Consider the following 18,534-nt stretch of genomic DNA (forward strand, 5'->3'; position numbering starts at 1 on the left):
AATGTATAGAGGTAATATATGGGGTAATGTATAGAGTAATATATGAGGTAATGTCTGGGTAAAATATGGGGTAATGTATAGAGTAATGTATGGGGTAAAATATGGGGTAATGTATAGAGTAATATATGGGGGAATGTATAGAGTAATATATGGGGTAATGTATAGAGTAATGTATGGGTAATGTATAGAGTAATATATGGGGGAATGTATAGAGTAATATATGGGGTAATGTATAGAGTAATGTATGGGGTAATGTATAGAGTAATATATGGGGGAATGTATAGAGTAATATATGGGGTAATGTATAGAGTAATGTATGGGGTAATGTATAGAGTAATATATGGGGGAATGTATAGAGTAATATATGGGGAATGTATGGGGTAATATATGGGGTAATGTATAGAGTAATGTATGGGGTAATGTATAGAGTAATATATGGGGGAATGTATAGAGTAATATATGAGGTAATGTATGGGGTAATGTATAGAGTAATGTGTGAGGTAATGTATAGAGTAATATATGGGGGAATGTATAGAGTAATATATGGGGGAATGTATAGAGTAATGTGTGAGGTAATGTATAGAGTAATATATGGGGGAATGTATAGAGTAATATATGGGGTAATGTATGGGGTAATATATGGGGTAATGTATGGGGTAATATATGGGGTAATGTATAGAGTAATATATGGGGTAATGTATAGAGTAATATATGAGGTAATGTATGGGGTAATGTATAGAGTAATGTGTGAGGTAATGTATAGAGTAATATATGGGGGAATGTATAGAGTAATATATGGGGGAATGTATAGAGTAATGTGTGAGGTAATGTATAGAGTAATATATGGCGGAATGTATAGAGTAATATATGGGGTAATGTATGGGTAATATATGGGGTAATGTATAGAGTAATATATGAGGTAATGTATAGAGTAATATATGGGGTAATGTATAGAGTAATATATGAGGTAAATGTATGGGGTAATGTATAGAGTAATGTGTGAGGTAATGTATAGAGTAATATATGGGGAATGTATAGAGTAATATATGGGGGAATGTATAGAGTAATGTGTGAGGTAATGTATAGAGTAATATATGCGGAATGTATAGAGTAATATATGGGGTAATGTATGGGGTAATATATGGGGTAATGTATAGAGTAATATATGAGGTAATGTATAGAGTAATATATGGGTAATGTATAGAGTAATATATGGGGTAATGTATGGGGTAATGTATAGAGTAATGTGTGAGGTAATGTATAGAGTAATATATGGGGGAATGTATAGAGTAATATATGGGGAATGTATAGAGTAATATATGAGGTAATGTATAGAGTAATGTTTGAGGTAATGTATAGAGTAATATATGGGGGAATGTATAGAGTAATATATGGGGTAATGTATAGAGTAATATATGAGGTAATGTATAGAGTAATGTTTGAGGTAATGTATGGGGTAATATATGGGGAATGTATAGAGTAATATATGGAGTACATATCCGTGGTAATGTATAGAGTAATATATGGGGGAATGTATGGGGTAAAATATGGGGTAATGTATAGAGTAATATATGGGGAATGTATGGAGAAATGTATGGGGTAATGTATAGAGTAATGTTTGAGGTAATCGTATGGAGTAATGTATGGGGCAATGTATGGGTAATGTATAGAGTAATATATGGGGAATGTATGGGGTAATGTATAGAGTAATATATGAGGTAACGTATAGAGTAATATATGGGGGAATGTATGGAGTAATGTATGGGGTAATGTATAGAGTAATATCTGGGGTAATGTATGGGGTAATGTATGGGGTAATGTATGGAGTAATGTATGGAGTAATATATGGGGTAATATATAGAGTAATATATGGGGTAATGTATAGAGTAATATATGAGTAATGTATGGAGTAATGTATGGAGTAATGTATGGAGTACATGTATGGAGTAATATATAGAGTAATGTATGGGGGAATGTATGGGGTAAAATATGGGATAATGTATAGAGTAATATATGGGGTAATGTATAGAGTAATATATGGGGGAATGTATGGGTAAAATATGGGGGAATGTATAGAGTAATATATGGGGGAATGTATGGAGTAATGTATGGGGTAAAATATGGGTAATGTATAGAGTAATATATGAGGTAATGTATAGAGTAATATATGGAGTAAATATGGAGTAATATATGGGGTAATGTATGGGGTAATATATGGGGAATGTATAGAGTAATGTTTGAGGTAATGTATAGAGTAATATTATGAGGTAATGTATAGCGTAATCTATGGAGTAATATATGGAGTAATATATGGAGTAATGTATGGAGTAATATATAGAGTAATGTATGGGGTAATGTATAGAGTAATATATGGGGTAATGTATAGAGTAATATATGGGGGAATGTATGGAGTAATGTATGGAGTAATGTTTGAGGTAATGTATAGAGTAATATATGGGGGAATGTATAGAGTAATATATGGAGTAATGTATGGGGTAATGTATAGAGTAAAATATGGGGTAATGTATAGAGTAATATATGGGGTAATATATAGAGTAATATATGAGGTAATGTATAGAGTAATATATGGGGTAATATATAGAGTAATATATGGGGTAATGTATAGAGTAATATATGGGGTAATGTATAGAGTAATATATGGGGTAATATATAGAGTAATGTATGGGGTAATGTATAGAGTAATATATGAGGTAATGTATAGAGTAATATATGGGGTAATATATAGAGTAATATATGGGGCAATGTATAGAGTAATATATGGGGTAATGTATGGAGTAATATATGGGGTAATGTATGGGGTAATGTATGGGGTAATATATGGGGGAATGTATAGAGTAATATATGGGGGAATGTATAGAGTAATATATGGGGTAATGTATAGAGTAATATATGGGGTAATGTATAGAGTAATATATGGGGGAATGTATGGGGTAATGTATAGAGTAATGTTTGAGGTAATGTATAGAGTAATATATGGGGAATGTATAGAGTAATATATGGAGTAATGTATGGGGTAATGTATAGAGTAAAATATGGGGTAATGTATAGAGTAATATATGGGGTAATATATAGAGTAATATATGAGGTAATGTATAGAGTAATATATGGGGTAATATATAGAGTAATATATGGGGTAATATATAGAGTAATATATGGGGTAATGTATAGAGTAATATATGGGGTAATGTATAGAGTAATATATGGGGTAATATATAGAGTAATGTATGGGGTAATGTATAGAGTAATATATGAGGTAATGTATAGAGTAATATATGGGGTAATATATAGAGTAATATATGGGGTAATGTATAGAGTAATATATGGGGTAATGTATGGGGTAATGTATGGGGGAATGTATAGAGTAATATATGGGGTAATGTATAGAGTAATATATGGGGGAATGTATGGGGTAAAATATGGGGGAATGTATAGAGTAATATATGGGGGAATGTATGGAGTAATGTATGGGGTAAAATATGGGGGAATGTATAGAGTAATATATGGGGTAATGTATAGAGTAATATATGGGGGAATGTATGGAGTAATATATGGGGTAATGTATAGAGTAATGTGTGAGGTAATGTATAGAGTAATATATGGGGGAATGTATAGAGTAATATATGGGGGAATGTATAGAGTAATATATGGGGTAATGTATGGGGTAATATATGGGGTAATGTATAGAGTAATATATGAGGTAATGTATAGAGTAATGTTTGAGGTAATGTATAGAGTAATATATGGGGGAATGTATAGAGTAATATATGGGGTAATATATGGGGTAATGTATAGAGTAATGTTTGAGGTAATGTATAGAGTAATGTTTGAGGTAATGTATAGAGTAATATATGGGGGAATGTATAGAGTAATATATGGGGTAATGTATGGGGTAATATATGGGGGAATGTATAGAGTAATATATGGGGTAATGTATGGGGTAATATATGGGGTAATGTATAGAGTAATATATGGGGTAATGTATAGAGTAATATATGGGGTAATGTATAGAGTAATATATGGGGGAATGTATAGAGTAATATATAGGGTAATGTATAGAGTAATATATGGGGTAATGTATGGAGTAATGTTTGAGGTAATGTATAGAGTAATATATAGGGTAATGTATAGAGTAATATATGGGGTAATGTATGGAGTAATGTTTGAGGTAATGTATAGAGTAATATATGGGGGAATGTATGGGGTAAAATATGGGGTAATGTATAGAGTAATATATGGGGTAATATATAGAGTAATATATGAGGTAATGTATAGAGTAATATATAGGGTAATGTATAGAGTAATGTATGGGGTAATGTATAGAGTAATGTTTGAGGTAATGTATAGAGTAATATATGGGGAATGTATGGGGTAAAATATGGGGTAATGTATAGAGTAATATATGGGGTAATATATAGAGTAATATATGAGGTAATGTATAGAGTAATATATGGGGTAATATATAGAGTAATATATGGGGTAATATATGGAGTAATGTATGGAGTAATGTGTGAGGTAATGTATAGAGTAATATATGGGGTAATATATAGAGTAATATATGGGGTAATATATGGAGTAATGTATGGAGTAATGTGTGAGGTAATGTATAGAGTAATATATGAGGTAATGTATAGAGTAATGTTTGAGGTAATGTATAGAGTAATATATGAGGTAATGTATGGGGTAAAATATGGGGTAATGTATAGAGTAATATATGGGGTAATATATAGAGTAATATATGGGGTAATGTATAGAGTAATATATGGGGGAATGTATAGAGTAATGTATGGGGTAATGTATAGAGTAATATATGGGGTAATGTATGGAGTAATATATGAGGTAATGTATGGAGTAATATATGAGGTAATGTATAGAGTAATGTATGGGGTAATGTATAGAGTAATATATGGGGTAATGTATAGAGTAATATATGGGGTAATGTATAGAGTAATGTGTGAGGTAATGTATAGAGTAATATATGGGGGAATGTATAGAGTAATGTATGGGGTAATGTATAGAGTAATATATGGGGTAATGTATAGAGTAATATATGAGGTAATGTATGGAGTAATATATGAGGTAATGTATAGAGTAATGTATGGGGTAATGTATAGAGTAATATATGGGGTAATGTATAGAGTAATATATGGGGTAATGTATAGAGTAATATATGGGGTAATGTATGGGGTAATATATGGGGTAATGTATAGAGTAATATATGGGGTAATGTATAGAGTAATATATGGGGTAATGTATAGAGTAATATATGGGGTAATGTATAGAGTAATATATGGGGTAATGTATAGAGTAATATATGGGGTAATGTATAGAGTAATATATGGGGTAATGTATGGGGTAATATATGGGGTAATGTATAGAGTAATATATGGGGTAATGTATAGAGTAATATATGGGGTAATGTATAGAGTAATATATGAGGTAATGTATAGAGTAATGTGTGAGGTAATGTATAGAGTAATATATGGGGTAATGTATAGAGTAATATATGGGGTAATGTATAGAGTAATATATGGGGTAATGTATGGGGTAATATATGGGGTAATGTATAGAGTAATATATGGGGTAATGTATAGAGTAATATATGGGGTAATGTATAGAGTAATATATGGGGTAATGTATGGGGTAATATATGGGGTAATGTATAGAGTAATATATGGGGTAATGTATAGAGTAATATATGGGGTAATGTATAGAGTAATATATGAGGTAATGTATAGAGTAATGTGTGAGGTAATGTATAGAGTAATATATGGGGTAATGTATAGAGTAATGTGTGAGGTAATGTATAGAGTAATATATGGGGGAATGTATAGAGTAATATATGGGGTAATGTATGGGGTAATATATGGGGTAATGTATAGAGTAATATATGGGGTAATGTATAGAGTAATATATGGGGTAATGTATAGAGTAATATATGAGGTAATGTATAGAGTAATATATGGGGTAATGTATAGAGTAATATATGGGGTAATGTATAGAGTAATATATGAGGTAATGTATGGGGTAATGTATAGAGTAATGTGTGAGGTAATGTATAGAGTAATATATGGAGTAATATATGGGGTAATGTATGGGGTAATATATGGGGTAATGTATAGAGTAATGTGTGAGGTAATGTATAGAGTAATATATGGAGTAATATATGGGGTAATGTATGGGGTAATATATGGGGTAAAATATGGGGTAATGTATAGAGTAATATATGAGGTAATGTATAGAGTAATGTTTGAGGTAATGTATAGAGTAATATATGGGGGAATGTATAGAGTAATATATGGAGTAATATCCGTGGTAATGTATAGAGTAATATATGGGGTAATGTATGGGGTAAAATATGGGGTAATGTATAGAGTAACATATGGGGGAATGTATGGGGGAATGTATGGGGTAATGTATGGGGTAATGTATAGAGTAATGTTTGAGGTAATGTATAGAGTAATATATGGGGGAATGTATAGAATAATATATGGGGTAATGTATGGGGTAAAATATGGGGTAATGTATAGAGTAATATATGGGGTAATATATGGAGTAATGTATGGAGTAATATATAGAGTAATATATGGGGTAATGTATGGGGTAATATATGGGGGAATGTATAGAGTAATATATGGGGTAATGTATGGGGTAAAATATGGGGTAATGTATAGAGTAATATATGGAGTAATATATGGAGTAATGTATGGAGTAATATATAGAGTAATATATGGGGTAATATATGGGGGAATGTATAGAGTAATATATGGGGGAATGTATGGAGTAATGTATGGGGTAATGTATGGGGGAATGTATGGAGTAATGTATGGAGTAATGTATGGAGTAATGTATGGGGTAATGTATGGGGTAATGTATGGGGTAATGTATGGAGTAATGTATGGAGTAATGTATGGAGTAATGTATGGGGTAATGTATGGGGTAATGTATGGGGTAATATATGGGGGAATGTATAGAGTAATATATGGGGTAATGTATAGAGTAATATATGGAGTAATGTATAGCGTAATATATGGGGGAATGTATGGAGTAATGTATTGGGTAATGTATAGAGTATTATATGGAGTAATGTATGGAGTAATATATGGAGTAATGTATGGGGTAATATATGGGGTAATGCATGGAGTAATATATGGGGTAATGTATGGAGTAATGTATGGGGTAATGTATAGAGTAATATATGGAGTAATGTATGGAGTAATATATGGAGTAATGTATGGGGTAATGTATAGAGTAATATATGGAGTAATATATGGGGTAATGTATGGAGTAATGTATGGGGTAATGTATAGAGTATTATATGGAGTAATGTATGGAGTAATATATGGAGTAATGTATGGGGTAATATATGGGGTAATGCATGGAGTAATATATGGGGGAATGTATGGAGTATTGTATGGGGTAATGTATAGAGTAATATATGGAGTAATATATGGAGTAATGCATGGAGTAATATATGGGGGAATGTATGGAGTATTGTATGGGCTAATGTATGGGGTAATATATGGGGTAATGTATTGGGTAATGTATAGAGTAATACAGTATAGAGTAATATATGGAGTAATATATGGGGTAATGTATGGGGTAATATATGGGGTAAAATATGGGGTAATGTATAGAGTAATATATGAGGTAATGTATAGAGTAATGTTTGAGGTAATGTATAGAGTAATATATGGGGGAATGTATAGAGTAATATATGGGGTAAGGTATAGAGTGATGTATGGAGTAATGTATGGGATAATGTATGGTGTAATATATGGAGTAATGTATGGAGCAATACATGGAGTAATGTATGGGGGAATGTATAGAGTAATATATGGGGTAATGTATAGAGTAATGTATGGAGTAATGTATGGAGTAATATATGGAGTAATATATGGAGTAATGTATGGAGTAATACATGGAGTAATACATGGGGTAATGTATGGGGTAATATATAGGGGAATGTATGGAGTAATGTATGGGGTAATATATGGGGTAATGCATGGAGTAATGTATGGGGTAATGTATGGGGTAATGTATGGGGTAATGTATGGAGTAATGTATGGGGTAATGTATGGGGTAATGTATGGGGTAATGTATGGAGTAATGTATGGGGTAATGTATAGAGTAATACAGTATATAGGCTAATGTATAGAGTAATATATGGAGTAATATCCGTGGTAATGTATAGAGTAATATATGGGGTAAGGTATAGAGTGATGTATGGAGTAATGTATGGGATAATGTATGGTGTAATATATAGAGTAATATATGGGGTAATGTAATATATACGGTAATGTATGGGGTATTATATGGGGAAATGTATAGAGCAATGTATATTGTAATGTATGGGGTAATGTATAGAGTAATGTATGGGATAATATATGATATAATATATGGGGTAATGTATAGAGTAATGTATGGGATAATATATGATGTAATATATGGGGTAATGTATGGGGTAATGTATAGAGTAATGTATGGGATAATATATGATATAATATATGTGGTAATGTATAGATAAATATACAGGTTGGGCCATTTATATGGATACACCTAAATTAAATGGGAATGGTTGGTGATATCAACTTCCTGTTTGTGGCACATTAGTATATGGGAGAGGGAAAACTTTTCCAGATGGGTGGTGACCATGGCGGCCATTTTGAAGTTGGCCATTTTGGATCCAACTTTACTTTTTTTAATGGAAAGAGGGTCATGTGACACATCAAACTTATTGAGAATTTCATAAGAAAAACAATGGTGTTCTTGGTTTTAACGTAACTTTATTCTTTCATGAGTTTTTTACAAGTTTATGACCACTTATAAAATGTGTTCAAAATGCTGCCCATTGTGTTGGATTGTCAATGCAACCCTCTCCTCCCACTCTTGACACACTGATAGCAACACCGCAGAAGAAATGCTAGCACAGGCTTCCAGTATCCGTTGTTTCAGATGCTGCACATCTCGTATCTTCACAGCATAGACTATTGCCTTCAGATGACCCCAAAGATAAACGTCTAAGGGGGGCAGATCGGGAGACCTTGGTGGCCATTCAACTGGCCCACGATGACCAATCCACTTTCCAGGAAACTGTTCATGTAGGAATGCTCGGACCTGACACCCATGATGTGGTGGTGGCACCATCTTGTTGGAAAAACTCAGGGAACGTGCCATCTTCAGTGCATAAAGAGGACAACACATCATCATGGAGCAATTTCAGATATCCAGTGGCATTGAGGTTTCCATTGATGAAGAATGGCTCCGCTATCTTTGTACCCCATATACCACACCATACCATCAAGATACGAGATGTGCAGCATCTGAAACAACGGATACTGGAAGCCTGTGCTAGCATTTCTTCTGCGGTGTTGCTATCAGTGTGTCAAGAGTGGGAGAAGAGGGCGGCATTGACAATCCAACACAATGGGCAGCAACTTTGAACACATTTTATAAGTGGTCATAAACTTGTAAAAAACTCATGAAAGAATAAAGTTACGTTAAAAGCAAGCACACCATTGTTTTTCTTATGAAATTCTCAATAGGTTTGATGTGTCACATGACCCTCTTCCCATTGAAAAAAATAAAGTTGCATCCAAAATGGCCGACTTCAAAATGGCTGCCATGGTCACCACCCATCTGGAAAAGTTTTCCCCTCCCATACACTAATGTGCCACAAACAGGAAGTTGATATCATCAACCATTCCCATTTAATTTAGGTGTATCCATATAAATGGCCCACCCTGTATAGAGTAATGTATGGGATAATGTATGGGATAATGTATGGGATAATATATGGTGTAATGTATAGAGTAATATATGGGGTAATGTATGGAGTAATGTATAGAGTAATATATGGGGTAATGTATAGAGTAATATATGGGGGAATGTATGGAGTAATGTATAGAGTAATATATGGGGGAATGTATGGAGTAATATATAGAGTAATATATAGAGTAATATATAGAGTAATATATGGGGTAATGTATGGGGTAATATATGGGGGAATGTATGGAGTAATATATGGGGTAATGTATGGGATAATATATGGGGTAATGTATGGGATAATATATGGTGTAATGTATAGAGTAATATATGGGGTAATGTATGGGGTAATGTATGGGGTAATGTATGGTGTAATATATGGGGTAATGTATAGAGTAATATATGGGGGAATGTATGGAGTAATGTATAGAGTAATGTATAGAGCAATGTTTAGAGTAAGAATATGGGGTAATGTAATATATAGGGTAACGTATAGAGTAATATATGGAGTACTATATGAGGTAATGTATAGAGTCATGTATGGGATAATGTATGGGACAATATATGGTGTAATGTATAGAGTAATATATATATGGGGTGATGTATAGAGTAATATATAGAGTAATGTATAGTATTATTATTAGTAATATATGGTGTAGTATATGCGGTAATGTAAAGAGTCATGTATGGGGTAATTTATGGGATAATATATGGGGTGATGTATAGAGTAATATATATGGGGTGATGTACGGTGTAATATTTGGAGTGCTATATGGGGTAATGTATGAGGTCATATATGGAGTAATATATGGAGTAATCTATAGAGTAACATATGAGGTAATTTGTGGGGTAATGTATGGGGTAATATATGAGGTCATATATAGGGTCATACTGTATATGGAGACTTACTGTGGTCAGGAGACCTCTACACGAGACTTCACCGCAGCTGCAGTTCCTTGGTTAGCGCCACTAGATGTCGCCAGAGTGCCACAGCAGCCGCAGCTGTTCTTAGCCGCAGGAGCAGACTGTGGCGTCTCCTGGTGTGAGCGGCCGCGTTATCTGCACCGCCGGGACTCATTCCTGCAGAGCCGCATTGTGCCCCTGCCATGGGCACCTTCTCCGCCTGCACAGCACACAGGGGGGTCCCCCCAGTAGCCCCTCTCCCCCCTCAGTGACGCCCCAGTAAAGCACTTTCATGTCTGGCCACTTTTATGATAGAAATGTGTAAAGTTTGTAATGATGGCGGCAGGGGGCAGCCCGGGGGCAGCGGCAGGGGGCAGCGGCAGGGGGCAGCCCGGGGGCAGCGGCAGGGGGCAGCCGGGGGCAGCGGCAGGGGGCAGCCGGGGGCAGCGGCAGGGGCAGCGGCAGGGGCAGGCAGGCGGCAGGGGGCAGGCAGGGGGCAGGCAGGGGGCAGCGGCAGGGGGCAGCGGCAGGGGCAGCGGCAGGGGGCAGCCGGGGGCAGGGGGCAGCGCCTCTCCTCTCCTCTCATCCTGTGCTCTCCGCTTCCAGCACAACAAGCCGCTCTACTCCTTTGAAGATAACGCAGACTATGTGTACGACGTCATGTGGTCTCCGCTGCACCCCGCGATCTTCGCCTGTGTGGACGGGATGGGCCGCCTGGACCTGTGGAACCTGAACAGCGACACCGAGGTGAGAGCTGCGACTATTAACCCTGTGCGACAATCAGCTGATGCCGGGGGTCCCCCGGGCATGCACCATTCACACTGCTGCTCTGCGGCTTTTACCGCTTATTATTTTTATTATTATTTTACACTTTGTTTTATCTCATGCATAGATTTTTTTTTATATATATTTTATTCTACGCATTCTTCATTTTATTATTATTATTTTTTTATAGTTTAGACGTGTTTGTGTTTTATCCCATATATATTTTTTTTAGTTTATTTTAATATTTTTTATTTTAGACATATTTAACTTTATTCATATCATTATATTTTTTACATTCTTGTGTTTCATATATATATTATTATTTATGTATATAAATGAGACTAATATATTTTTAAGCTTACTTATTTTTTTTACTTTATATATTTCTTTATTTTGCTTTATACTTTTTGTATTGCTTTTATATATATATATATATATATATATATATATATATATATATTTTATATTTTTTATTGTTCTGAAAACACATATCACAATAATTATTTTTTTTGTGCCATACCTTATAGATTATAAGATACAATAATTATTATTATTATTATTGGATATAAAATAATAATATTTATTCATCTGTTTATTATTTTATGTCCATGAGCAAAGCATTTATATTTGCATAACAGATTATCAGAATATTATTTCTTATTTCTGTGGCTTTTATGTGTAATCATACAGCGGGTAATAATTCCTTTTTAATGGTATAATTTATTTGTACGCGTGTTTGCTTGCAGGGCAATGTGTGAACACTCTTTTATATGATTACTCTTAGGCTATGTGCCCACGTTGCATTTATGAAGCAGAAAATTTCTGCTGCATAAATGCAAGTCCTCTCCCGGAAAAACGCATGCGGAATTCCGCACGCGTTTATCGCGCATTTTTCGCGCGTTTATCACGCGTTTTCCACATGCGGAATTGCCTTGCGTTTTTTATGCGTTGGACAAAGGCAATTCCGCTTGCGGAAACGCAAAATTAAATGACATGCTGCGGATTTTTGAACGCGGCATAAACGCTGCGGAAAAATCCGCAGCATGTGCATAGAAGTTGCGGAATCCCATTGGGGACCATGGGGTGCGGATATACATGCGTTTTTCAAGCGTTTACGCTGCGGAAATTCCACAGCATATACGCTTGAAAAATGCTACGTGGGCACACAGCCTTATTATTGTTTATATTATTTATTTTTTACAATTTCTGCCTTTATATTGACATCGTGTCATATGATACATTATGATTATTGCTCTTTTGAATTTTTAGGTTATTACCTCCTATACATACATACACATTGTACTTATTCCCTTTGTATTTTGCACTTTGTTTTCTAATTTTATATTATTTTTATTAATATTGATATTGTTTATGACATCACTTTGCGTATTAGAGCGCTATTTTATGAGTACGACAATGTCATTTTTGACCAATGCCTTAATTGTGTGAATGATGGTGACACTCCGGTATATTTTTCCTAAATTCTCATATATAACCATATTTAATAATTCTTAATAATGTATTATTATTATTTATTTTTGCTTAAACTCTCTATAGCCAATCAACCATTGCCAAAAACTACCGTATCCGATAACTTTTCCTAAGTTTTTGTCACTTTTTACTCTTTAAATCATGTTATGAAAGTATAAGAAAAAAAAAAAAAGTTAAAATCCTTTAATCTGGCATTTCCACAAATAAGAACCTTGGCAGATTAACGAGCGTTCTGGGATTATTGGTCAGTCATGTAAAAGTAATGTAAAATGTAAGAATTTTTGGATTTTCTGTCAAAAACAAGTTCTGGATTATCAGAATTTCTAGTCTTGCAGATGTCGGATTATAGGAATTTGGCTAAATTGTATGAATTTCATTAGCAATTAGATCTGTCAATTTGTCCTTAAATTCCCTCTTTTCTGATGGGCCTAAATAAAAAAAAAATTATATATATATATATATATTTCATATAAATAAATATAAAAAAATGCATTACTTTTATTTTATTTATTTTTTTCATATTTTTTATAGTTTTTTTTTCATATTTTTTATATATTTTTTTTTCATGATCGCTCACTGATCTTCCCTAACCCTCAATCTGCTATGGTTGTCCAATTTTGCATTAGTCACTCCAATGATATCACCGATGACTATCAATTGAGTAAACCCTATATGTATATAAAATTCTATATGACGATGTTAATAAAAGACAATTATATTCAAATTAATCAATTTTCCGCTGGAAGTGACGAGGCTAATTCATATGTTAATATGTTCTGTCTTTTTTTTTTCTTTTTTCTCTTTTTTTTTTCTTCATTATTTGAAACGATTGCTTTTATTATATCGGCTAAATGTATAACAGTTTAATCACATATGTAATTTAACGATGAATGAAGTGTTTGAGGGCTGATTGATAATGATATTATAATTCCCTCATTTCTCACCTGTAAGAAGGAGCGGCTCGGGGAATTGAGCATCTAATTATTGGTGGAGGAGCGCTGATTTTTGAGCTATTGTAAAATAAAATGAAAAAAAAAAAAAAAAAAAAATCAGGCAGCGTGACAGTCACCCTTTTCTTAATTTGGGGGCCTAGAATGCAATGTAACAATTTTGTATCTTTTTAAGAAACTATTTTGAAAAAAAATAACATTGTTTTAAGCCCTTATGCAATGACTTATTGGAGTTAATAAGATGATAAATAATATTTGCAGGAAATGAAAACTGTTTTATAAAAAAAAATACTTTTTTTTTTTTTTTTTTTAATTTCCAAACTAATTTTTAGCTGAAATTAAAATCAGATTTATTTATTTTTTTTAATATTCGGAAATACAATGTAACCTCATTTTCTGCAATTTTTTTTCTTTCTTTTTCCAATTTTCTGTAATTGGAGGGTATTGGCAATTTTGTGGTTTTACTCCAGTACTGTCTCGAATCCAGGTAAATGACTGCTACCGTATCTCAAATGAGAGACAGCATCACGGAAGCGTTTGAAGTCTTCCAAGCAGGAAGTGCAGCAGCCTTTTTAATTAGGCAGCCTACTGCTGGAGGATATATAGAAGGCTGACTGGTACAACAACAAAAAAAACTTGGTAGAAACTGTGGAATATATCCTTTAGGTATTAATAAAAAAAAAAAAAAAAAAAAAAAAAAAGAACGTTTAAGTTATCAAAAGAAAAAAAAAAAGGAAATAATGTGGAGGCCGTATTAATTGAGCGCTAAATCCGCCGTTCTAAAAATTGCATTCATTTTTACATAAAAATTAATGATATAAAAAAACTAAAAAAAAATAAAAATAAATAATAATTCCACTGCATAACTTAATGAAGACCCTAAATACAGAACAAATTACTTTATTTTAATGAGGGACTTAATATTATTAAATACATGTTTTATTAATCATCCAGCGCAATTTTTTTTTTCATTCTTCGTCATCTTGCAATAAATTTGATTCATTTCCAAACATTAATTACAATTGGATGCAACCTATTGGTAATTAGGTAAACCGGAATTTTTAGTTTAGCTTCGCAATTATTATTTTTTTTTTTCGGTCCGTTAATTTATTAATAAATAAATAATAAAATGAATAATAAAAATAAGCAAAAAATATATATATTTTTTAATATAATATATATATATATATTTACAGAATATTTTTTTTAACTATTATGATACAAATAAAGATAAACTTAATAAAAACAAATTCAATTATATAAGTAGTGCCCAGAAGCTTTTTGAGACAAGAGTAGTCATTTTCGAGAAGTTGGAAGAGGGGGGGAGGTTAACTCCTTCTAATATTAAAAATATTCATCATCCTTCTCTCCAGCCACAAAAACATATGTTCTTTTTTAACTTATTCTGCCAGTCCATATTTTTTAAGAAATAGCGGCTTGTACCGATGTCGTTCCTCTCCCCCCCCCCCCCCCGATAATTCACGTCAACCTCGCTCATACTGCTCGTCGGTAGGGGAACGGCAGGCATTGCCAATTGAAATTATATATTTTCTGAAAAGTGGGAAGGATGAAAATAACCATGTGACTTGGGCCATTCATTAAAATGCAAATTTAATTCCATAATTACCATATAGAATCCCGCAAACTCATTTGTTACATTTTCAAATTTTTCAAAATTTTTGAATCAAAAGTTGTTGTTTTTTTCTTTTAGAATTTTTGTTGGTGTGGCACCGCTGGGGTTAATGATTGGCTTTTATTTGTACAGGGAGCAGCCAGTAGCTTAGTTTATGGCATTTACATGAATGTACTTTATCTCCGGAGCTTAAATCACATCCGTCATTTAATAATATGTTAGGAGAGCCCTGCATGGGGAAATAGAGGGATTCTGCAACCAGTCGAATGTGGCCCAGTACAATAGTATTTGTATTAAATCAAATAGTAGTCTCATCTCTCCCAATTGCTACCCCATACAATTGCTAAAGGACTGTGTCAGTACAGTAGTTTAACTCACATTGAGAATTGCAGAGTGCTCCCGGTTCACCAGTCTGCAGAATTGATGGCTCGCCATGCTGAGTGCTTTTTGTTCCAAGGAACAGAGGTTCACTTTCATAGCCTCCGCAGAGGGAGCTGTGACAAAAAGAGACGCCGCGAGCATCCAGATATTAATGTGTCAGACTAAAAAAAAATACACTGTATTTAGCCCGGACATTTTTCTGTATTGAGCAGACTGGCATTAGAACAGCTGGCATCCATCCTACATAGAAATCTGCACTACCACCAGCCCTACCCAGCGCACTTGTCTTTTTTTTTTTTGCAGGGCATCATTTTTCAGGTTGGACACATTACAAAAATATATATAGAAAAATAGCTAAACCAAATTCCTAATTCCCAACATGTTGCATCCAATGTAATTACAAATGTAATGCAACAAATAAAGCAAATTATTAAAACACGTATTTATAATTTTAAGTCCCTCATTGAAATTGTAATTTTGTCCCGTTTTTGATAGTCTTAATTAAGTTGTGCAATTTTTTTTTTAAAGAAATTCATGAAAGAAACATAAAGGTAAATAGTAAATAGAAAATAAAATAACTGCAAATATATAAGAGGCCTATGAATAATATAAAGGTAAATAGTAGATATAAATAAATAAATAAATGCAAATACATAAAGGAGGCGCCTAGAAATAACATAAAGGTGAATAGTAAAATAAATAAATGCAAATGCATAAGAGACCTATAAACAACAGATAAAGCTAAAGATAAATAGTAAATAAAATATATAGAAATAAATGCAAATACATTAAAGAGGCCCATAAATATTAGATAAAGGTAAAAGATAAACTGTGAATAAATCTAAAAAAAAAAAAAATAGAAATAAAATGCAAATTCATAAAAGGCATATAAGTAATATACATAAAAAATAGAAATGAATGCAAAAACATAAAAGAGGCCTGTAAGTAATACATAAATGCAAAGATAAATAGTAAATAAATAGAAATAAATGAATACAAAAATTAAGAAATAAATTAAAATGAAATTTTTAGGAATATAAGTAGAACAGATTAACGCAAAAGAAAAAGGTCTCATAACTGGGTTGACGTCGGCCCCAATCGTTACGGTTGGGCCTAGGATCGTATGTACACACAAGCCTCTTGGGATGGTGAAAAGGTTGAGATGATTGCAGGCCGCCAATACAGTTGGCCAAGGTTTACCTCCGTTTTCCTGTCCATGTTTGGGATGGACATGTTTTTTTTTGTGCTTTTTCAGCTGCTGATTCTCCCATGTAAGGCGCATACTTTTTATGGACATGCGTAGAACATTTTTTTTTACTGCCTATGTGATTGGATTAAAAAATGGGAAGAAATGATTTCTTCCACTTTTCCTGACTTTTACATCCACTCCTGGCTTCAAAAAGTTCTCCAAAACTGTATGTGTGAATCCAGCTATAGATGGATGAGTAACGGAAGCCGTAGACGCAATGATAACTCAATAGGGAAGGTGGAAGCAGCTTCCCTGCAATAACCAGGGCTGCTGGACAAACTCCTTGCATAATCGATTCCCACCTCTATTACGCCCAAATGTGCATAGAAACGGGCTCTGCCACCGTTTATTTTATTGGAAAGAAGATAACTTTAGACACTTCTCTGACGACAACATAAGAAAGGATTGGACATGCTGAAGTCCAGTATGCCCAATCTTCTTTTTCTCCAGCATTTGTTGTTTGGGAGGACTGTAAGAAATCCAGATGCACATTAGATTGTCAGAGGATTTAGAAGATTTGATTTAAGATTGGTCTTAAAGGGGTTGTCTACTTTGTAGAATCAATTTAACTCACCGTAGGGTCTCTCATTTCTAGGATCTTCAACGATCTGTTGTAGAGTTGAGCAAAATATTTGCAGAACTTTGGTGAATCGGCCAAACCAGGGCTTCATGGCCACCGGACCTAAGTCCTACAAACCTCCTTCTACCTGTCAGTTCTTCTGATTAGTAAGCCCGGCACAATGTCACCATTGCGGCATGACATTGTGCTGCACCTACTAATCAGAAGAAGCGCTGGGCATGCCGGCAGGTAGGAAGACGTTTCCAGGGCCTTGGTCCAGAGACCAGAATCCTACAAATCTTCTTTGTTCAACTCTAATCAGTTGTAATCTGTGTGTTTCCCTACAGCGCCTCCACAGGAGAAAAAATGCACTGCACGATTATCATGAAAATCAATTTGTGGCCCATGATATGTACGGACCTGCCAGGTCCTCCAGAGCTGGATTACTGTCCGGTAGATAAGGGTCTTCAATGGGGACCCCCTTAATTAACTCTATTATAGAATTCTCTAAACCCTTTTATCTTACGGGGATAAAACATTTGGCTCAATGATGGATTTGCTGGGAGTTGTAGTACTGGAATGTCTTTAATTAGTAAATGTTCAGAACCGAGCAGCCGTAAGTTTGACTGTTGTGGTTTGCTCTGCATACTTTTAGTGAATAACATGGAGGGGGAAAAAAAAAAAAGTCTTTGCCGTATATTCGTTACTCTTTTACTATGGAAAATATACATTGCTTTCTTTTTTTTGCCCGGTGGGGGATGTGATTAGAGAACAATAAATCCCTGTTTTCTCGTAGCAGGAGGCGTCTGTGTTACCAGGA

At 34.0% G+C, this 18,534-nt stretch overlaps 3 protein-coding genes across 9 annotated transcripts in view; 1 reads left to right on the forward strand and 2 right to left on the reverse strand.

Moving 5' to 3' along the window:
- LOC141264112 (uncharacterized) overlaps nt 1-1,285 on the reverse strand; it is a gene marked incomplete at its 5' end in the record, with an annotated part of 14,313 nt that extends 13,028 nt beyond the window's left edge. The window contains 2 exons of the mRNA XM_073676427.1: nt 510-955; nt 1,190-1,285. Coding sequence (XP_073532528.1) covers nt 510-955; nt 1,190-1,285 — 542 coding nt within the window. The remainder of the gene's footprint in view (nt 1-509; nt 956-1,189) is intronic.
- DYNC1I1 (dynein cytoplasmic 1 intermediate chain 1) overlaps nt 1-18,534 on the forward strand; it is a 602,472-nt gene that overhangs the window by 524,359 nt on the left and 59,579 nt on the right. For all 7 annotated transcript variants that reach the window (XM_073677314.1, XM_073677309.1, XM_073677311.1 and 4 more), the window contains one exon: nt 11,293-11,433. In XM_073677314.1, the coding sequence (XP_073533415.1) occupies nt 11,293-11,433 (141 nt within the window). The remainder of the gene's footprint in view (nt 1-11,292; nt 11,434-18,534) is intronic.
- Nucleotides 5,058-6,182, reverse strand: LOC141264113 (uncharacterized; the record flags this gene model as incomplete). The annotated part of the gene is made up of 1 exon (XM_073676428.1): nt 5,058-6,182. A coding segment is annotated over one exon (1,125 nt), but the record flags the coding sequence as incomplete, so codon positions are not given.

The sequence above is a fragment of the Phyllobates terribilis genome, unplaced genomic scaffold (assembly GCF_046119375.1).
Source record: "Phyllobates terribilis strain yellow unplaced genomic scaffold, ASM4611937v1 Scaffold_4__5_contigs__length_816908805, whole genome shotgun sequence".
In the NCBI taxonomy this organism is placed as follows: Eukaryota; Metazoa; Chordata; class Amphibia; order Anura; family Dendrobatidae; genus Phyllobates; species Phyllobates terribilis.